This window comes from Brachycentrus maculatus, unplaced genomic scaffold (assembly GCF_059751285.1).
Source record: "Brachycentrus maculatus isolate JH-2025_06_01 unplaced genomic scaffold, ASM5975128v1 h1tg000196l, whole genome shotgun sequence".
Lineage (NCBI taxonomy): Eukaryota > Metazoa > Arthropoda > Insecta > Trichoptera > Brachycentridae > Brachycentrus > Brachycentrus maculatus.
Genome location: NW_028280947.1, coordinates 1,481,992 through 1,505,000, shown reverse-complemented (window position 1 = coordinate 1,505,000; position 23,009 = coordinate 1,481,992). Strand labels below are relative to the sequence as shown.

Genomic DNA, 23,009 nt, shown 5'->3' with positions numbered 1-23,009 from the left:
GATGATATGGCCGCTGTGGAGGGTAGAAACCGGCTTCAAACAGTAACTGACCGAAGGAAATGGAAGGATACGGAAGAGGCCTATATCCAGCAGTGAAGGACAGAGGGCTCATGAAGAAGAAAAAGAAAGATGTGCATCCTGCTTTTATTATTTATAAAGTCATTAAATAACGAAAATAAGTATAAAAGAGATATTTATAAATAGATAATGGAGGTGGATCTGAAATAGATCGCATCATTCGGCCATTTCGTATTTGATTGCTGTCATAAATATATATTTTTTCATATAATATTATAAAAAAAGTATTGTAAAATGTACTCTCAGCACGGAAAAACCCAGTGAGGGAACATTATTGTATTTGTAATTTGTAATTTTGCGTATGATGGAAAATTCAAACATCTTTTCCCCTCTTAAAATATGTCAAATCTCCTTTCCCCTATTTTAAAGATTACAACTAATGTAAAAAATTAAAAGAATTTTTATTATTTAATTAGACAGTCAAATGTTTGTGACCACTGTTGTGGAAACAACTATTCATCGTATTACTTCAAGGTATGTATATATATGTTTACACATATAAACATTTAGTGATAGTATTTACTTTGCCCTTGTTTGCTTAGCAGTATGCTACACAATTAGCATTATTTAGAGCATTAAACTTGGCATTTGTACGCTGTAATTAAAACACCTTGTTCTTGAGCATCACCTCCATTAGAGAGAGGTGTATTTGGTGTTATGTTGTGATTTTGAATGAATCTTTACTGTGGTATCCATTCTAAAACCAATAATTTGAATAATTTAGACTGTGCAGTTGGTGATTGCTACATAAATACAAAAATTAACATGTTTTATTGCTATCATTAGTTGAGGTAACCGCTTACAGGATGAAGTTTTACAAGAAACTGTTTACTTTCACTCTTCATGCCTTTGTAGCCACATGTTATATGGGAAAATCGGCGCTGGATGATCGTAAGAACTTGATATTATTTCTTATATATTTTGTATATTAAAAGCATTGATAACTGTGTGGTATGGTAATAAAACACTCTCCTTATCATGAATTGTTTACTTTGTGTAATACCACCTAAATAATATACCTGGTGATGGAATAATTTTCCAAAACTGGTAGCCACAAATAAGTGTTTATAAAAGTGGTATTAAACAATGTAAACAATGGATAATAAGGAGAGTGTTTTATTTCTTATACATATACCTATAAATATATTTTTCTCTCTTTTAAATCTTACTTTAATCTTTTTATATGGAAAAGATGGTAAAAATTAATTTCCTGATTAATCTAAGGATATGGAAATTGTCTAAACTTACAATTGATCTGCTCTTTTCCAACCTAAAAACAATTTTGCATTTTTTTTTTATTGTGGTGAAAGTGTTCTAGATCTGTCGAAATTTGATCTGAAATCAATGTGCGCCAAAACAATGTATGACAGATATTTGAATGGTGAAATAAAGAAGGAATGCATGGCTGAGATAAGCATTATCGATAAAATTAAGAAAGTTGAGATGGTTTGGACATGTGGAACAAATAAGTGATAAAAGAATGCTAAAACAAATTTATGAGGCGAATGAAGTTGGAAATAGGAACAGAGGAAGACTGAGGGAAACTTAGATGATCAATCATGTCAAATACTTAAAAATGGTCAGGTCAGGAGTTCTAATAATCGGTGGTAAAGAGTGTGAAAGAGGTAAAAAGTATTTACAAAAATATATTGGAGTGATGTGGTTAGTTTGTTAGCTATTTTTTTTAATCATGATTTTTTGCTAAACACTTTAACATTGCTTTAATTAATTCTGTTCAATTTCAGTGGAAAACTTCATAAATCCAAATGATATAGATGTTTTCAGTGACGTTTTTTCGACAACAACACAAAACTATGTGTCCTCATCTACAAAAATAAATGCCTTCTCTACTACCACCACAACAATCGACGGTACACGGGTTTCAGAACCCTATGAAGAAGCTATTTCACTCAAAGTAAATAAGACAAGTGCTTTGAACGTAAGTTAACTATTTGGAATTATACATTGTTAAATAAGTTTTTGTATTTGCACTTACTATCTACACTTGTCTAACCTACAAAAAGGAAAATATGGAGTTAAGATTGTCATTGCAGACAAATAATCATTTTTAACAAGACTAAATATACTAGAATTACCAGTACAGTATGGATAGTAAAAAAACTGGAACTTTTTCCAGCACAAGAAATTGAGTTGAAATCACTAACATAATCTTCTTCTTCTTTCGACCCTTATTTGCACCCAATAGTGCAAAGGGCACTGCATCATATTGAAGTTACACATAATTTTTTGATGAAGTTAAAATAGTTCAAATTAAAGTTAAAATTTTCTTGTATTTCTTAATAAGGAAACTCTTGTCAATATATCTTACAATATTTTTTTGTGCTTGCTTACTCAAAAGAGTAGCACCAAACCATTTTTCTTCCAAATACAGCAGGTATAGCTACAGCTTCTTGCAAAAACTACAGATGTTTTATACATCAAAAAATACAACTACCTAAAATTGTCAATTAACTAACTTCTCTACACCATGTACCTATGGTAGCCTACATACTACATTTCCTTACAATAAATTTTAAGAGGCTCAATAATACAAACTTTCCATATCAAACGCCAATACTTTATAATGTACATGTAATGTTTCTTGAAGAGTAGCAACTCTTAGCTTCTTAGGAAATAAGTACTTATTTAATATGTTTCAAAAACATTTATCTATTTAAGTTTCATTATTATTGGCATAATTGGAAAATGGCTATGACGCCATAACTATTCTATTCACAACAATGACCTTAGGTTTTCAGAGATTAAACATTCATTGTCAACCAGCGGTATTATTTTAAAAGATTTTAGTTGTATTTTATTTTTGATTACTACAATTGTTGCTTATTCAATTAAAGTAAACTCCAGCACTAATAGAATATTTTATTATACATAGATTTGCGTAAAAATTATGTTTTTTCCTAATTTGAAAGAAATATACAATAGGTACCAATGTTTTTTTTTCACTTTTTCATTGAAAAAAAAACATTGGTATTGTATATTTCTTTATAATACCAATGTTTTTTCTTCACTTTTTCATTGAATATTGTACAGCAGAAATCTGTTCATTATTACATTATTTTTTTTATTTTTTTGTTTTTCCTGACATTGGTTCTGTCATTTGATTTTTTTTAAATATACTGTTTTAATACAACATTTTGAGTGTGTCCAAATACTTGTTCACAAAATCTGGATTATCTCCAATTACAGGAGTTATTTTCGTATTATTTTTTGACATCTCATCAAAGATGAAGAAGAATATGGAGGTCTGAGCATTTACGGCGCTGTCAACCCCGTAAATGTAAGAAAAAAATAATAATACTGTTTTAAATTGTTAAAATTACTTTACTTTTTGTTGTACTTTAGCATATATGTAATTTTTACTTACATGTATATTAAATGTGAAAAATAGTTACATGTAATATAGCAGGTAAGTATTTTTTGGCATGTAAATATTTCGGCTCAACACAGGGTATGCCTAAAGAGTTAAATGGAGATAAATTATACATACATTTGTATTTAAGAAATAAATAAATAAATATTAACCATCACGCCGCTTCGCCGCAGGGGTAGGAGAGAATAGAGCGCCACACCACTCTGTCCTTGCAAACTTTCTTCGCCTCTTCCACGTTCATGCATCTCCTCATACATACCCGCCGATTGTTACGACTCCTAACCTGACCACTTTCAAGTATTTGGCATACCTGATCGTGCCATGTTTTTCTCGGTCTTCCTCTGCTTTTTTTCCCGCTAATATTCGCCTCATAAATTTGTTTTTATCCCTATTTAATCCCTTTTTATTGCCTAGATGGAAACCACATTAAATTGACAAGGTGATAACCTAATAACAAGATGACAAGGTAATTAATGCTGCACTCTTGATTCTTGGATATAAGAAAGGAATATTTATTTATAACTAGTTAGTTAGTTATAAATAAATATTCCTTTCTTATATCCAAGAATCAAGAGTGCAGCATTAATTACCTTGTCACCTTGTCAATTTAATGTGGTTTCCATCTAGGCAATAAAAAGGAATTAAAGAGGGATACACAAAAAACACTATTGCCTTAAATGTAGTGGCAAGCTTCACAGAATTACTATTTTCGACTTTTCAGTTGACAGAATCTGCTGACTGCTTCGGCCTTGGATCCGTGACTTCGAAGCTACGGTGGTTCTTCAACTTACGACCGCAACATTCAGACGAAATCCAAGTGGAATTTTTCATACAAAACCGCCAGCAAAAATCCAGAGTTCAAGTGATGTTGGATGACCAATTTGGTTTAGAGTGGACTTTCTTCAATCCGAACAAAACGACTATTGTGATTGTACATGGTTTTTTAAGCTATAGCAGAGCTTCATGGGTACGCAACATGACTGAGGCCTTTTTAAATTGGGTAATTTTGAAATCCCTACTTTTTAAATTAAATAAGTGATGGGAGAACATAGAATTAATGCATTTTAAAGCTGATAAAGACACGGCATGATCAAGTATATCAAGTACTTAATTGGATATGTCAGAAATCAAAACCATTGGAGTATGATATGTTTAAAAAATTACAGCACTTTATTATCTCTGTTTATCCTGCAGATACTCAACGTTTTCAAGCTGAACTACTTGTTTCTCTAGTTTACTCAAAATCTTACTCAAATTTAATTAAACTTACGAGATCAAGAGATCTTACCCTCACTTTGGACCGTATAACAATAGTAATAATTATCAGGTATAACAATATTATAAGATGGATAAGTACAAGCTTTTTACAAAATAATGTATTGTATGACCCAAGCTACCAGTTAATTTTGGACGATTTTTAATTTACTTACTAGTAACAAGAGGTTCCACTGTTTATTTATATATATATATATATATATATATATATATATATATATATATATATATATATATATATATATATATATATATATATATATATATGTATATATATATATATATATATATATATATATATATATATAAATATATATATATATATTTATATATATATAAATATATATATTTATATATATATATTTATATATATATATATATATATATATATATATATATATATATATATATATATATATATATATATATATATATATATATATATATATATATATATATATATGTATATATATATATACATTTCAGGATGATGTTAATGTAATAACTGTAGATTGGAGTAGAGGTGGTAGCACGTGGAAATATTGGAGAGCCGTAGTCAATACCAGAACTGTAGGATCAGATCTTGCCAGGTAATACATAAAAAATGATATAATGAATACAATAAAAACTTAATAAATTTCATTGCATTTGAGATTGTATTAATTACAGATTTTTAAATCAAATTATAAAAACATCTGGAGCTAAGCCAAGCAGCTTTCATTTTGTTGGACACAGCCTCGGTGCGCACATTTGTTCTTTTGCTTCTAATGTCCTCGGTGGAGTAAGAAGAATAACAGGTATTTTGTTCACCTCCTTAATAGAGGCTTCTGTTGTTTATATTTCACACTCTCTATCTCTCTAATAGGCTCGTGTGTACCCTTTTCCTAGGTTTAGACCCAGCTCAACCTTGCTTTATAACAACAGACCTCCGAATGTTACTTGATAAGTCTGATGCAGATTTTGTTGATGTTATACACACCAATGGAAGACAACTTTCTAAAATTGGACTTGGAGTACCCAACACCTGTGGTAAATTCCTTTTAATTTATAGTACTTACCTACCTTAGGTACCTGCGTACAAAATTGAAAACTTAAAAACATTTATTTTTCCACCCTTTAAAAAAAAGGTATTTTAAGCAATGCCGTAGTTGTAAGAGGGTAACTATAAAGCACTATTTGGATAATATTCTATGTTTTATATTTTCACCTATGTTTTTGTAGTATAAATTAAACCCTACAACACAGTATCTCGTTTTGTAATTTATTATACTGCATATTAGGAAAGGGAAAATGATATTATATATAAAGATTAGAATTTTTATCTGATGAAAGAATATTTAGATTTAGAATAGAGAATTTACGCTATTTCTGTGAATATAAAGTTTTTTTGTTTTTGTTTTTAGGAGACCAAGATTTTTACCCAAATGGAGGCATGAAGCAACCTGGATGTCACACGGGAAAATCATCTTTCTTTAACAGATTTCTACCTATATCAAAAGCCAGTAAGTTAAATATAAGCCAATAATCAAAAATATATTAGTCCTAAGGCAAAAAAAAAAAAAAATTGTTGCATAAAAAAATCTTTAAACCATATTACAGTATTCTTTTAGTCTTACCTATTTCGACCTCTCTAAAACAAATTAAACTTATAAATGTATTTTTTTAGAACTTCTGAGAGCAATTTGTAATCATGGTCGGGCTTATCAACTTTTCACAGAAAGTCTGAAAAATCATACATGCTCATTAATTGGACATAAATGGAATTTATCATATACAACGTAAGTACCTAACTATAGGATATTATATAAAAAATATACCCCTTTAAATAAAATATTAAGTAGGTACCTTTTTTTCTTTGAGGTGATCTAATAATTATTCTAGGACTTAACATATAAATTGTTTTATTTTGTTTAAAAATTTTATATTTCATTAGCTGCGATACTGAAATGGTATATTTAACTTTATGGAACATGCCAGTGCTTTTTATGACACACATATATACTCGTATGTAGCAATACACAATAGTGTCTGCTATGTAACTTTCATAGATAGATTTATAATTTGGTAGCACCTGGGATTTGAACCGTCATTTCATGGAACGGAATAAAACAATATTCAATCTATTTTTTGTATTTGTTTGTCTGGGGATTATTCTGTTTGGACATAAAAAAATAAGAATGATAAAAGCCAATGAAATAATCCTACATATAAGTTATGAATACCTACTGTTGTATATCAAGAGGGAGAAAAGAGAAAAGAAGGTGGGTGTTTGTGTGTGTGTGAGGGTGGGAGTAAAAAGTTTTTAGTCAACGGTGATGGGTAAACTTATTTATTGATTTTCTGTTATTCACTAATATATAATATGATACACCGTGTCTTGAACTCAGGTATTTTTTTTATATTTTGCAGAATAAACTCCAGTATAGATACAGTTTGCACAAACGTAAGCTGTGCAGAAATGGGTGTTCGGGCAGATAAATATCCAGCACGAGGCTCATTTTATGTTGTAACTACAGGAAAAAAGCCTTTTTGTGGTAAAACATTACATTAAAAAAATATATCTTTCCACATAATGGACATTAAACTCTCGTAACAATTTTTTTCTTTTATTCTCAGATAGTAATATGTTTCATTCTCTTTAGAATATTCCACAGAATCCTGGATTTATTTCTAAACATTTTAACTCTTTGTCATTAAAACTTTTGACTTGTTTTTCTTTTGCAGAAATTATTCCTATAAAACTTGAAGTCAGGCAATTCCTAATTAATGATCTTAAAAAAATGGAAGATGAATATACAACTGAAAGTACTACTACAACAACTACTACAACTACAGAAAAAATAGTAAAACCTACAGTAAAAAAATCAAGTTGGTTTTCTTCAATTTTTGGATAAGCTTATAGAAAACTTTTGACATTACAATGTAAACTTATGTGTAATATTTATTTATTTTTGTACAATAAACAAAAAATAACTTCTTTGTATAAATATAGTTGTCTTTATCTCTCCTCACCATAAATGCTGATAAGTCCTTCTTCTAACCCTTTATCCGCACCCAAGGGTGCATAGGGCACTGTATCGTATTGACGCAGTGTTTATTTTTGCGGGACCAGTTCAGATTATATTATAATAAATATAAGAGTTTAAAATCATTAATATTTATTTTCACCCCCCCCCCCTGGGAATCGAACCCGGGACCTCCAGAATAGTAGCTAAACACGCTAACCATTACACCGCGGAGGCGGACTAATAATTCCACAAGATATAAAAGCTCTGCTATTGTTTTATAATTATATTTCAATGCATTAAGCAAATGTAGCTGGAAATAGGAGCAAAGGAACATCGAGAAAAACTTGGCATTATCAAGTATTTCAAATACTTGAATGTAATCAAGCCATGAGTCGAAATAATCGGGGGGTATGTATAAGGAGATGAGTGAATGTGGAAGAGGCGAAGGTTGTTTGAAATTACAGAGTGGTGGAAGTTTGGAATTTTATTACGGAAAACTTTTGTATGTACATATTGAAATACAGTATAGATAGGGTATTTACGTTTCCAGGTAGGAGCCTATTTCATTCTTACCATAGAGGAATTTTATTTATATTTTTTTTAAGGAATATTTATTGTCTATAGAATTGTCCGTATTCGTAGATAAATGGCGTCGCGAAATGTCATTTTACTATGTCATTTTATAATCATTTTGATTACTTTAAGTTTTTATTGAACTACTTACAAATACGCGTTGGTTAATCAATCAATTTAAAATATTGACCACGAATATCGAGTAAAATAACCGTATTTAGGTTTTGAAATAGTGTTATAGGTTATGATATTGTAAACAGTTTTATTATTCTTTAATGTTAAACTATTTTAATCATGTTGAAGTGCCGTACCTGTTTCGCCGATTGCGAACCAAACAAGCTTTTAAATTTATTTGATAAGTTTTCCTCGAGCTTCGGCTCGGGAAATTGCATAGCTGAAGTATTGTCAAGTGTCACTCGGTTACATGTAAGTTCTGCGATCTTTTACGTGAAATACATATTTGTAATAAACACAATATTGATGCACACTTAACTTTGAAGGTCGCTATAGATCTGTGAAATCTGCCTCATCAAATTGGTTTGTTCATAACAAATGCCAACAAATTTGTCATTGCATGGAGAGCAAATAAAATACAGAATAAAAAAAATCATATAATGCAAAGACATTTGTTGGATCTCTCAGACCGGGCGCGACCTTCCGAACGTTAAGAAAATATTTTGTATTAGAATACTAGATATAATAATAGATAATAAAAGTGCTATTTATTTATTTGGCCATATAATTATTCACCACAAGACAGACCAGCGTATTACAATTTTAGACACAATAAAAAAAACTCTAGTGCGCTTGTGCACTACACGGAATCGTACCGTCCGGCAGTCCGGTTTTGAAAAATAAAAGCGACTTTGACAGTTTAGCGTGATCGAATTTACACGCAACGTGTTCACACACCGATCAAGAGCACCAATCCGAAGAAAGATGGACAAAAGCACAAGCCAATCATCATTTTATTACGCTAACTGAAATGCTGGACGGTAAAATTATGAGTAGTGCACAAACGCCCTTATCCTTGCCACTTAATTTATACTTCTATAATCAGAATGGACTGTATAGCAAACAAAAGCAACATTTTAAAAAATGTATTAAAATCCTTGATATTTTTGATATTCCTTGATAGTTTGTGTTGGCAGTCAATAAAATTTCCACCGTTGCCATGCCTCGAGTGTTTTAAAAAAAAACATCATTAGGTATTTTTAAAAGTAGGTACTTTGATTTGAATGTGGAATATTTTATGGAAATGGCAACTGTATTTTTATCTACGCTTCCGCTTTTAAACTACAACAAGGAATAAGAATTTCAAATAATCCATCGATCCAAAACGCCTGTGTGGCCATCAATATAACAATATTTGCAACAAAAAAAATTATGAGGCCTGCACACTTCACCACAAGGTTTAAAATGAAAAAAATCTATGAAAAAATCACATTTTACCAGAAACGTTTAAAATATAGGTGCAAAATGTTTTTTGAGAACTTTTTATTAAATATCAGTGAAAAAAAAAAATATATGCTAGTTGTCACTACATTCTTTACATGTATGTGTTGCCTCGGTGCTCCGCACAAATTGAATCTTAAATTTTATGAATGTCCCGTAATCTAAGGTTAAAAAAAATAATAAAATGAAACAAAACAAGATTGAATGAGAAGAGCACTCGATTGGATTGAAAAAAATCACATTCACATATCGCTTACTCCTTTCAAGAACGTCATAAATCAAAAAAACTTGATTTTTCAGGAAAACGTTTTTAAAGTGTAAAAATATAATACAATGTATTAAAAATAACAATTGTCCGCCTCCGTAGTGTAATGGTCAGCATGCTCGGCTACCATTCTGGAGGTCCCGGGCTCGATTCCCAGGGGGGGTTAAATAAAAATTTAAGTTATTTTTTCACTGTAATATTTATTCAATATTACCCTGGACTGGTACCTGAAGCGGAGGGCTGATCACCTTTCCTTCATGTGTTAATGATCAAGATAACACTGCATTTATATGATGCAGTGCCCTATGCACCATTGGGGTGCGGATAAGGGTTTGAATGAATTAAAAATAAATATCAAGCCATTTATTGAACTTTTTACTGTGCAACAGATCTTTTTAGGTAAAACCTGAAGGATTTTTCTCCATTTGAAAAATATATTTTGTATATTTAAAAAGAATAATTAAACAATACCTTTTCTTCAAAATGCAAAAACAACACTTTCTGCCCTGTAGGGGGTAAATATTAAGTTAAAAATATGCCGCTTTTGCTGGGATATAGTACATTTTCTGGGCATTCCGAAAACATGCACAACTAAAAATTAACGATTTTTGATTTATGACGTTCTTGAAAGGAGTGAGCGATATGTTTAATGTAGAAAGAGTGAAAAATGTATGATGAGATGCCAAAATATATGAATAATGAAAAGAAATTGCATGAATCAATAAAAAGCGAAAGACATTACTTTATTCAATTCAATTCAATTTATTTATTCAATAAAAAAATAATAAATACACAACAAACAATATTCAAGGCGTATATATTAAAAGTAAAAGTAAGCAAGAAGACTTAAAGGCGTAGAAGAATCCCGCTTCGGAAAATTCCTTCGGACACATGGAACAGATCAATATCCAATGTGATATTGTTCAACATAGCGGTAGCTCTTCCTACAGGCATAACCATCGGCAGGTTGGTCCTATGTATAGGAATGTGAAACAATCTATGCCGACGCTGTCTTAGGTAACTATCGGGAACATACAGATCAATGCTCCGGATAATTTCAGGATTATCGATCAAATAAAATTATAAATAGGATTATAAGTTAGCCCTTTCGGTAGTACTAAAATAGTGCTGTATAAAATTATCAATAATTGTTTTTATTATTAAAATGCATAGTTTTATATGATTTATTTATGTTCTAGATAACATCAGAAGATATGTCTAATAGCATATGCACTCTATGTTGCGAACAATTAAAGGAAGCTCACAATTTTATATTGAAAACGCATGCAACCGATGCATTATTTCGCAATATTTCAACTACAAACTCTGCCGGAAAAACAATACCAAATGGAGATAGCATTTCCCGGATAGACAAAGATAAAAATCTGGATGATAATCCGTTAGTAAATCATTCTATCGGTGATGTTTCCGTTGATATTGCGAATCTTCCTAACAACCATGGAGATGCGAGTCCACCACAATTATTGGATCCGCTAATGATGGAATGTAATAATGATAAAAAGATCCCAGATGATCCGTCAACCCAAACGCGATTGTTGCAAGAAACAGAAATAAAACAGGAGATTAAACAAGAAATCGAAATAAAGATTGAGCCTGATTTTTTTGACGAATATAATGGAAGCTATTTATTTGAAAATAATGAATCTGGTATGTGTTTCTGTTACTGTTCATACAATTCTTACAGTAAAACATTTTTTTAATACAAAATTCTGGTTTCCAATGTCCACTATGACCATTACATCAATAAGTGTAGGTATTGTCATATTTTGTCCGCCTCCGTGGTGTAATGGTCAGCGTGTTTAGCTACCGTGCTGGAGGTCCCGGGTTCGATTCCCAGGGGGAGTGAAAATAAATATTAGTGATTTTACACTGTAATATTTATTTAATATTACCCTGGACTGGTTCCTGAAGCGCAAGAGTGATCACCTTGCCTTCATGTAAGTAATGATCAAGATAACACTGTGTCAATTCGATGCAGTGCCCTATGCACCATTGGGTGCGGATAAGGGTTATAAGTAAGTAAGTAAATTGTCATATGAGACTTTCAAAAAGTTTTTTTTTTTTTTAATTATTTTTACCAAAATGTCAATAATATAAGTATATAACCACTCACCGAGGTTATAAAACCTCGAAACCGGTTGATAACTACCGGTTTCGAGACATACCCGTCTCCTTGTCAGGACAATCACCACAAAAGCATGCAAACAATACTACATGTTTATGTATTAATTTTAAATCAAACACAAATTTTTGAGTCTCCTAAGTTGTATTTTACTAACAAAATCACTTAAAAAAATTATTATTTTGACAATTGTTTCGCTTTGTTAGGGCACTATCAAACGAATGTGAAGATCAAATGGACTACGGTCCTTATGTAGCTATACAATTCTAAGTGACAGTTTTAACACGTGCAGCAATAATTTATGGAAGACAACAGTAGCTAATGGGGGATGTAGGATGTAGGTAAATACAACTTAGTAGACTCAAAAAATCTGTGTTTGATTTAAAATTAATGCATAAATTAAAATGGAGTTCTACAAATTAAACGCCAAATCAATATATAATACGACATGTAACTACCATAGCACTATTCACACACTTATAACTACATAAAATGTTGATCACATGCGATTTTGGTTGACCCGAGGACCAACATGCACTAAGGGTTGCAGAACAAACATACACTAAGGGCTGAGGTCTTACAAACACTAGGGATGTCAAAGTACGTCGGGTTTATATAGGTTGAAAGGAGTGGGCGGTGTTTAAATTAAATATTGACAAATCTTGCTTAGTCGGACTATAAAAAAAAAAATCCTCCCTCCTAAACACGAGCAGTACGTTCTATTAGAGAGGTAACTCATTATTTAAAAATACTGTAAAATATATGAATGTATTAATCATGAAGTACAGTATCGAACAGATTAATTGAAGCGAAACTTTTTTTTCGTATTTTAAACACCCTCTAAATAAATTTTTTTGTGGGTGTTCCTCGTATTATGGACCAAGGCTGCTTCTGTCTGTGACTGAGATGACGAATAGCGAGAAGTATCACTTAATTCTACTGGAAAAGATACTACCAGAGATACAAAAACGAAGGTCAAATGGTCAAAGGGAATAATATTTCAGCAGGATTTAACCCCCTGCCACAAATCCAAAAAATGATGATATTTTCACACAAAACAATGAACTATGGACTGGTCAAGAATTTTGTCAGACATAAACCTAATTGATAATCTATCAACATTCTGTAAGGATCGGCTCTCCAAAATTTATTGCACTATGGTGGAAAAGCTCATTTTGTCCATAATTCAGGTATTCGAGACGAAAAAATGGCATCCACGTGCCAAAACCATATATAATAGATGCCAAGAAGAGTAAAATCCTTGATTGAGCCCAAATGAGATAATATTAAATATTAAATTGTGATATAACTAATAAACAAAAGATTTTACAAAACTTTTTAAGAAAATACAACAAGAAAAGTTTTGTGTCAATTAATATGTTCGAAACTGTATATAGACAATTAAGTTTATAAAAAATAAATTGGACTACAGTAGCATGAACCCTATAGCATAAGGTACTAGTAAGAAGTATGATACATAGCTATATGGACTATTACCTCTTTATGTTTTGAATATTGAAAGCATTAACTTTGTGGATCATATTGATATATTATACATGATTGCAATGCATTTTGTATTGGAAAAACATCACATTCATTTAACATTAGAATTAAGGAAAACATGAGATGTCTTGATAATAACAATTTTTCGGAATTCGCGGACCACATCTTATCTAATAATCATTCGTTCAATTTTGAAGATGGGATAAAAATTTTGCATTGTAATAACAGAACTAGCCAAATTAATAATTTAGAGGTGTTAGAAATAAAAAAAGCGGTTAAACAAAAATTAAATATAATTAATAACCAAATAAACGTTAGTCAAAGTCCCATTTTTAATATTTTTCCCATAAAATCAAACCCAACCTAAACAGAGTTATCCCCTTCCTTGCTCTTACCCCTCCTTAAAACACCATTACCCCCACCCCTACCCTTTTGAAACCCAACAACTTGTACACTGTTTCTTTTTATATATATATTTAGTAATAAATGTAACCCTGAAGAGGGCAACAGGTTGTTGCCAAAACTAGTTGGTTAATAAAAATGTGAGTGGATCAGAACACAAAGTATTTTTATTTCTCGAAATAATATATTACCTCTTTTTCCAATTTTGTTTAATTTACATCATTCTATCCTTGTTTTGTGCAGAATTTCCCGATGGTAACATACCGACTGCTGATCACATAAAAGTCGAACCTTTAAGTAAAGACGCGGCCCTCATGTATCACCAGCAAACAGAGTTTGAAGAGCATCCAAGTCTTCTCAACGGATATCACGAAGAACAATTCTTTGAGAATGAGGTGAAACCATCAGAGGTAAAAGAGATAAAGAGTTTTACTTATTTTAACTTATCCAAGCTATTATTTTAATTTGTTCAATTCAATTTAAATTTATGTATTAAATGTTATAAATAAATCAAACACTGATTTTTATTGTGTCTAGTAAGTTGTATTTTATTGTTAACCCGTTAACCGGGCGGGACGCATAAATACTTCAAACGTAAACAATATCGGATACTGGTAGGACATATGAATACGTCCTTGAAATATATATATATGTTTAATAATAATAATAATAAAACCCTTATCCGCACCCCAATGGTGCATAGGGCACTGCGTCATATAAACGCAGTGTTATCTTGATCGTTTACACATGAAGGAAAGGTGATCAGCCCTCCGCTTCGGGTACCAGTCCAGGGTAATATTGAATAAATATGACAGTGAAAAAATCACTTATATTTATTTTACCCCCCTTGGGAATCGAACCCGGGACCTCCAGAACGGTAGCCGATCGTGCTGACCACTACACTACGGAGGCGGACATATATGTTTATTATATATTGAAATATATGTTTATTATATTATATTTATGGACGTATATTTTTTGAACAACAAAGGTATTAGTCATCCATACATGTCTCCACATGAATTTAAGACACGGAGTGAATGAGTATCATTTCGCTATTGAGAGTGGTAGACGTGTTCTGGGTGAGCGGTACTGACACGTCCTAGTGAAAGAGTTTGCGCCAGTTACAAGTTGCGTAATTATGTAACATTTAATACATAAATTAAAATGGAGTTCTACATATGAAACGCCAAATGTAAATATCAATTTTAATTATTAACACATTCTCTACGGGAAACGCTTAAATGTGTCTTTCACATACTGTTGGTAGAGCATGGATAACCAGGCATTTTCACAAATTTGGCCACCCTTCGGTCCACATCAGACCGAGTTCTCGAAACTCTACTGTGTTGCAATAAAAATATTTTTTTAAAAAACTAGTTTGGAGAAATCAAAATTAAAATAAAATATCTGGCAGGAAATAAATGCAACGAGAAAAAAATAAACTTTATATTCTCATATTTTTTAAATACCTTTTTATGTTTTTTGAATCTTTTGTTTCAGGATGATCTATTAAAATTCACCAAGGAAAATAAACCCAAGACCAAATCAAAAAAACCTAAAAAGTTTGAATGCCAATATTGTGGAAAAGTTTTCTCCAAGGATAAAAATCATTTTAGACATGAACTAAAACACAACGTTCCTCGCACTGAAAAGTGCCTTCTTTGTAACAAAGTTTTCAAATCTGAGAGAAATTTAAAAGTGAGTAATCAATTCTGTGTTTTAAATTTGTTTTATTTTTATAAAAACTGCGTATAACCAACCTGGCGGTGATTAAAGTATTGATTTTTGCAACCAAAAATGTGAAATTGTGCAGTTGGTAAAGTTTTAATTATGAGGAAGGAAGTTAGTAGCAATTACTATGGCCCTCTGGGTTACATGCCAAAGGTTGTAAAGCTTGTATAAAACAAGCTAACCGTAAGCAGAGGTTTGCATTTCATATAGGCAGAAAAGCAGTGCCTCCTACCCTGGATTACTCACGTTCCATATAGAAACACGACCGGTGCCTACCATGCCTTATTCTTACTCAACCCTACTGCCTACTCTGATTAAAACTCCATGAACGCCACTGCCTGTAAAGAGTCCCTTGATGATAATCAATAACTAAGTCAGCTATTTACTTTGCAAGAATCTCAAGTTCTCAGGGCTCTTAGAATTTGCATGTACATAATATGTAGTTGCTTATAACATTAAAATCAAAATAATGTTGATGTTCAACTATGGGCAAACAGAAATAATTCAAATAAATTTGAATAATTTATATAGTGCCATTTTTGTAAAATACTACCTCAAGGGCGCAAAATGGTCAATGTAACAGTATGTAAAGTGATCTATATATGTATTTTAAATATGAAAATCAAATGCTGATTTTTCAGATCTACTAAGTTGTATATTTTTTTTTAACACATAAAACTCACAACTGACAGTACCGTAGAACGGGGCTACTTGAACTTTGATGTGTTACTTGAGCCCAGTACAAAAAAAAATTAATCTGTATTTGGTCTACAATAATGAACGTATCGACATGATTCATTGTTTCCCTGACAGGTGACACTTATTGTCACGATACTTTGATCCATACCACGATCTAAATATTTTTTTGTACTAAGCTCAAGTAACACATCATAGTTCAAGTAGCTCCGTTCTGCGGTAGTTTGATAATACCCTAATAAGGCGAAACAATTGTCACGAATTATATTTTTATGTGAATTTAAAAAATATATATATATATATACAACTTAGTAGACCCTAAAAATCAGCGTCTGATTTTAATATTAAAAATATAATTATGGAATTCTACAAATTGAACGCCAAATCAATAAATAAAGTGATTTGCCCTGTAAATGTTCAAACTTTCATAAAACCTTCTCAAATACTTGTCTCTGTTGAGATATCTAGAACATATCTGATGGACTGAAAAAAATTAACAATTAAAAATTTGTGTATCTTTTTGGATAATATTTTTCATTTATTTCAGCATCATGTGATGTTGTCTCATTCGTATGGTGAACCGCTAGAATGTCACGTATGTAAGGAAGTATTTTCCGATGTAAAAAAACTCATCAGCCATACGGACACTCACGAACCTAAAAATAGGAACCAGTGCAAGAAATGCCCCCAAGGTATGTTTTAATTTCATTTTATATATCCGGTTGCTTCCATAGTATGATGTGGCATTTCCCCAAAGCCAATTTTTTTAACATTCCATTAAGCCAAGCTGAAATTGACCTCTTGTCAACACGTAAATAAGCACTTATGAAGAATAAGATACATTTTTAATCATAACAAAGCCAATACTTGGCCCAGAGAAATTCAGGGTTGAATCTCATGAAGAAAAAGGAGCAGAGGAAGACCGAGAACAACATGGTATGATCAGGTATGCCAAATACTTGAAAGTGGTCAGGTTAGGAGTCGTAACAATCGGCGAGTATGTATGAGGAGATACATGAACGTGGAAGAGGCGAAGAATGTTTGCAAAGACAAGAGTGGTGTGGAGTTCTATTCTCTCTACCTACCACTGTGGAGAAGCGGCGTGATGGTTAGTTAGTTAGTTAGTTAGACTGGCATCGCAATTGGCGTCGTGTAAAAATTCAGTAATGTTTGATATTTTCTATTTATTGGCAAATTTATTTCTACTCTATCCTCGTTTGTTTCCAGCTGTTTTTACTTCGGATCGCCAGTTCAAGAAGCATCTGTGGTTTCACAAACACTGCGAACGGAAGACCAAAACATGCGACGAGATCTGTACCATATGCAATAGATCTTTCATCAACAAGGCGGCCATCATCTCGCACTATAGGCATTCCCACAACGGGATCAAGATCAAGAAGGAGAAAATAGACGCTAGCCAAAAGCAAAATGTGAAAGTGAAAAAAGCCAAGGGTGAGCAAAGGCCGACCGGCCTTCCCGACGGAGCTAAACGGGAAATCAAACCCACTAGGAAACTCATAGACGAGAATGCCAAGGCGAGCAGTTTCAAATGCACCAGGTAATTTTGACACATTCATAGGCGTTTCAATATAAATGAAGAAGAATATGGAAGTCTGGGTATTTGGAGGGCTTACGTCCTGTCAAAGGCTGGTTTGAGTAATACTTTTATCTTCTTCTTCTTCTAACCCTTATCTGCACCCCAAGTGGTGCATAGGGCACTGCATCGTATAGAAGCAGTGTTATCTTGATCGTTAAATACACGAAGGAAAGGTGATCAGCCTTCCGCTTCAGGTACTAGTCTAGGGTCATGTTAAATAAATATTAGACTGAAAAATTAGTAAAAGTTACACTTTATACACGTGAAATATTCACTATCCTACCCATGATTGACAACCACAGTAATAAAATTTTGGAATTTGTATGTTTGAACCTTTAATTCACACCTTTCACATGTGAGTTTTTGGCACCATCTACGGTTGAGTAGAGATTATGTCAAATGAGGTTTATCATTTATTTTGAATATTAAAATTAAACACCGATTTTTAGGGTCTACTTAGTTGTATATTTTATTTTTACATAAAAATAAAAATTCGTGAAAATTGTTTCACTTTTTTAGGGCATTGTCAAACTACTCTTTAATTAATGTCAAACTGTTTTTTAAGTTTTATGTTTTTTTTTTTTAATAAAATAAACAAATTAGTAGGCCTCAAAAATTATTGATCGATTGTAATATTTAAAATATAAACTATAGAGTTGTAATATTTTGTCATGCAATGGTCATGCAATTTTGTCATGTAATGGTCAGCACGCTCGGCTACCGTTCTGGAGGTCCCGGGTTCGATTCCCAAGGGGGGTAAAATAAATATAAGTGATTTTTTCACTGTCATATTTATTCAATATTACCCTGGACTGGTACCTGAAGCGGAGGGCTGATCACCTTTCCTTCATGTGTAAACGATCAAGATAACACTGCGTTTATATGACGCAGTGCCCTATGCACCATTGGGGTGCGGATAAGGGTTTTATTATTATTTTTTTTAATATTAATCACCAAATCGATAAGTATGTATTTCGTAAAAATGGCAAATACAAATGGCATTATTAACCAAATGTTATATATTATGAATAATATTTTTATTGTGATTTTTCAGGTTGTTAAAAAGGTACAGAGTCAAAGATTCGACATCCTATGTTGAACGCAAATTCGAATGTACCACGTGCAAGTTTAGGTTCAAGAGAAAGGATCACCTCAAGAGACACATAATGGTCAAACATGAAGTAAAGCTATCAAATTCTCCGTGCAAAAAATCGTGTGATACTACTAACCCCATTATAGTCGATGAAGTGATCTAATATCGTTAATATGAGAATCGCAACGGATAATGAATTTACAGGCGCCAAACCAGCACAAGAATGTCTTTATTTGGAATGCCTTTATGTATTAACTATTCCATTATGAAAATAATAAGTAATACCCCGCTTAACGCCACCCATGTTTACGCTAAAACGCTGTTTTAACCTTTCCCTCCGGGTGATAAAAATGAGAATTTCAATATAAAATATAATAGATACAGGCTCACAATTTTTGTATTCCTCCGTAATATATTTACGTATTACATAAAAGTATTGCAATATAAAGTTATTCGTTTGCAGCGACGGAAATAAATAATTTATGGAAAAATCAGGGATAAAATCGCCAATCCGCAAACGTTTCCTAGTGTGTGCGTGGGTGCCGTGCTTTGTGTATACACACATCTCGTATCGTGTTTAGTAGCACACAGATCGTTATCCGCGGCGGTCGTGTCGCTATGCTAGTTATTGCGGCTACTTGCCATGTATTTTTTTCTCGTTTTCAGATAATTACCAGAGCTATCATTACAAAATGACTACATTTTAACTTCAACTATGGTCGATAAGAGCAACATCTAGCAATATTCACATTTTTCTCATTTTTTAAATCGCATTTTCATATGGTGTGCAAAATACATATCACCGTTGATATGGAAGTTTTTTATCACTGTAGGGGAAAGGTTAATAGCCCAGTTCAGTGATTCACCGAGGTACAGAAAAATGCAATCTTTTACTTGAGAATTTCCTAATATGTATGTATTCATTTGATTGCATTTACAGCGTGTCGACTTCCAATCAGTTTATACCGTATCGGTCCTGTGTAAGGTGTGTGCATCCCCAATAAGTTTATTTATGTAATACAATCTTGTCTTGCCATTTGAAACGCATTAATTTTTGTATATAAAATCATGATAATTGAACACTGCGTACAAAAATGGCAGACATTCGTGCAAGGAAGTGTGACAAAGGAGCGCAAAAGAGACAAAGTATGTCTATATGTATATATGTGGAAAATAGAATAGTGGAGAATATTCGTCCAGCGTGCCATTTTGCTGGCACGGATTACCAGCGCTAAACGGGGTATTAATATATATTATCATTAATATTCAAAGCAATAATATTTTAACTAAGTGTTGGCATATAACCATTCACCAAGATCTACCTAAATATACCTGTCTCTGCAAGAACAATCACTTCACCAGGATGCAAACAATGCTAAAGCATTGTTTGCATCCTGTTTGCATCAATGGTTGTGGAGTAAACTCCACAACCATTCAACTTCTTCGGTCTTCAAGCAGAGTAACAATGCATGTGATTCGTGCTTTGTACAAATGTAAATTTTTCACGCCGTTCTAGTATTTTTTTTCTTATTTATATAAAAAGAGGAATATTTGTGTTTTATGATTTACAAAAATTCTTCAATTTCATAATATTTCTGTGACCGGCTTATTATTAAAAATAGCTATCAAATTGTAATAGAGTGGGTTCGAACCCAGAAACTCTGACTCAAGAGTCTGCGACACTAACCACGGGACCACGACCCGACACGATTTTCCTGACAGAGGCGGGTATATCTTGAGACCAGTGATCTGTCAAACTCAGTGAAATCTCGGTAAGCAGTTAAGTACTAGAATTTTGTCTTTTACCTGTCTTCAAGTATGGCCACACCAGTGCTGCAGATGGTTAGTAATTTTTGAAATAGCATTTAGTCTTTTTTCTTCTAAATGTATGTATTTTTTTTTAAATTGTTGTAACTTATACATAAAAAACATTAAATCGTATTTTATACGATTTAGTATCATATTTATTTTTTTAAACTCACTCCTGTAAAACTGTTTTCTTTGCAAAAACTCACTACCGAACTCAAAGATTTCGGCTATATCTTGTTACATTTAACAATGGCAGCCTATGAAATTGCATGATTATCTTCAAATTCTGACCTTGGTTTATAATATAAACCTTAAACTACACTAGATATAAACGATTATATGTTTAACTTGATGTTTTCAAATAAATGTCATTATAATTATCTGTAAACCTAATTGCGAAAATTCCATTATTTATATGCCCGCCTTCATCAAATGAAAAAAGGTATATTTACTTTACAATAATTTTCAGAGAGGGCGCTTAATCTCATGGGTGAATGATTGCTTGTACTTTGTTTGTATATACGAGTTCAAAAAATTAAAGTGATATACATGTTTAAACATAGGCAGAATGCTGAATGTTACTCAGCGTATAAAACCGGGAGACGGAATTATCAGCAATTGTGTAAGCAAATGCGTAATTTTGGAAACAGCTAAGAATGTATGCAAAGACAGAGTGATGTGACATTTTATCCTATCTGCCAACCATTAGACAAAGTAATGTGATATTATTTAGTAAAAAATACTCTAATATTTCATTTTTTATGCATCAAATTCCTCATAGTATTGTCAACCACTTTTCTTCCATGACTGATTTGTTTTTATCATTGTTACGAGAATATAATTAAATATGCAATAAATGCGCCAAGCGAAAATGTAATAATCAGAGGTTGGTGTTTACTATTAGTATTCCGAGTAAAATTATGTTAGTTCTATCATCAGCAACAGAGACAAATATTTTTATACCAACCAATTTCGATATTGCAATATCTACCAGAAAGTAAAAATAAAAATAAATAATTTTGAATATATTCAGTTGGCTCAAAGTAGGGATGAATTTCTCCAGACAGTTAGTAAAAAATGACTTGTGGATATCCGTTGCAACTCTCATTAAAACGCATCAATTATAAAACTTGTAAATCATCATTATCTTGTAAAATATTATAAATATTTTCCCTTATATGTATAATAAAATCTATGCCTAAAATTGTTTGTTTTATTATAAACCCTCATCAGGTTTACTTTCTACTTTTCTATGTTTTATTATCCAAGGTCAAATGATTTTAAACACACTTTAGGCGGGAAAGGTATTTCTACCTGTTCGGTCGATTGGTGCTGAAGAACGGGAAGGGTATTTTGACCTTCTGCGCCGGCCTCATTTCAAAATCAGAAATGAAGGAATTGCTTATTTAATGTTTTTATATGAGTATTATGTACCAATCTCTTTGTTAAGGTCTCAACTATATGTATATAATTATCAATTCCCTACAGGCATAAAAAACACCTGTCCCAAGTGTGTTATCATTGGAACCATCTGAGACATATCTTGGGATAAAAATTCTCAGCCTACTCTCAGTACTGCCTTATTAATATCTTTTTGGCATATAAAACATAAAATATTTAATGCCGGGCGAATAAATGTATGTACAGAATATGAAACAAAGACAAATATTAGTTTTTAGTTCTATCTTTATTCCTTTTGCCAAAATGGGTATCATTTTGATATTAAATGATATGCATTTTAATATCAAAATTTTAATATATTTCAATATCAATATGATCGTAATTTAAATTTGTTGTTAAAATAAAACTTTATATCTGCATAAAAGCACATAGGATGTGTTATTAAATTACTTTATTTTTATTTGGGAATTTAACAGAACAGTTACATCAAGTCATTCACATATGCGAGTATTACACAATAAGTACTATTCCAATTACAAAATTCGACATCTGTAAATTTGTAATAATACCTGGAAGAGGGATGGTA

General features: G+C 31.9%; 2 protein-coding genes across 3 annotated transcripts; both read left to right on the top strand.

Moving 5' to 3' along the window:
- The first annotated feature begins 691 nt into the window (after positions 1 to 691).
- LOC148307595 (pancreatic triacylglycerol lipase-like) lies at positions 692 to 7,733 on the top strand. Of its 2 annotated transcripts, XM_088263081.1 has the most exons (10): positions 692 to 969; positions 1,824 to 2,017; positions 4,191 to 4,469; positions 5,231 to 5,334; positions 5,414 to 5,541; positions 5,633 to 5,773; positions 6,148 to 6,246; positions 6,411 to 6,522; positions 7,154 to 7,278; positions 7,469 to 7,733. In XM_088263081.1, the coding sequence occupies exons 1-10, from the start codon at positions 885 to 887 to the stop codon at positions 7,636 to 7,638; spliced, it is 1,437 nt and encodes a 478-aa protein (XP_088119207.1). In that variant the 5' UTR covers positions 692 to 884; the 3' UTR covers positions 7,639 to 7,733. The 2 variants fall into 2 exon arrangements, with proteins under 2 accessions (XP_088119207.1, XP_088119208.1); XM_088263082.1 differs by lacking the exon at positions 1,824 to 2,017.
- A 632-nt stretch (positions 7,734 to 8,365) lies between these two features.
- LOC148307594 (uncharacterized) lies at positions 8,366 to 22,226 on the top strand. The gene is made up of 7 exons (XM_088263171.1): positions 8,366 to 8,751; positions 11,245 to 11,713; positions 14,337 to 14,503; positions 15,597 to 15,794; positions 17,071 to 17,215; positions 17,751 to 18,081; positions 19,175 to 22,226. Exons 1-7 carry the CDS (start codon positions 8,620 to 8,622, stop codon positions 19,374 to 19,376), a joined length of 1,644 nt encoding a protein of 547 aa, XP_088119297.1. The 5' UTR covers positions 8,366 to 8,619; the 3' UTR covers positions 19,377 to 22,226.
- The last annotated feature ends 783 nt before the right edge of the window (positions 22,227 to 23,009 follow it).

Excerpts from the sequence above, each read along its gene's own strand:
- LOC148307594 (XM_088263171.1), top strand. The coding sequence starts at position 8,620 with ATGTTGAAGTGCCGTACCTGTTTCGCCGATTGCGAACCAAACAAGCTT. Across the intron at positions 15,795-17,070 it reads AATCTGAGAGAAATTTAAAA|CATCATGTGATGTTGTCTCA; the intron begins GTGAGTAATCAA and ends CATTTATTTCAG. Across the intron at positions 17,216-17,750 it reads GTGCAAGAAATGCCCCCAAG|CTGTTTTTACTTCGGATCGC; the intron begins GTATGTTTTAAT and ends GTTTGTTTCCAG.
- LOC148307595 (XM_088263081.1), top strand. The coding sequence starts at position 885 with ATGAAGTTTTACAAGAAACTGTTTACTTTCACTCTTCATGCCTTTGTA. Across the intron at positions 5,335-5,413 it reads GTAGGATCAGATCTTGCCAG|ATTTTTAAATCAAATTATAA; the intron begins GTAATACATAAA and ends TATTAATTACAG. Across the intron at positions 5,542-5,632 it reads TGGAGTAAGAAGAATAACAG|GTTTAGACCCAGCTCAACCT; the intron begins GTATTTTGTTCA and ends CCCTTTTCCTAG.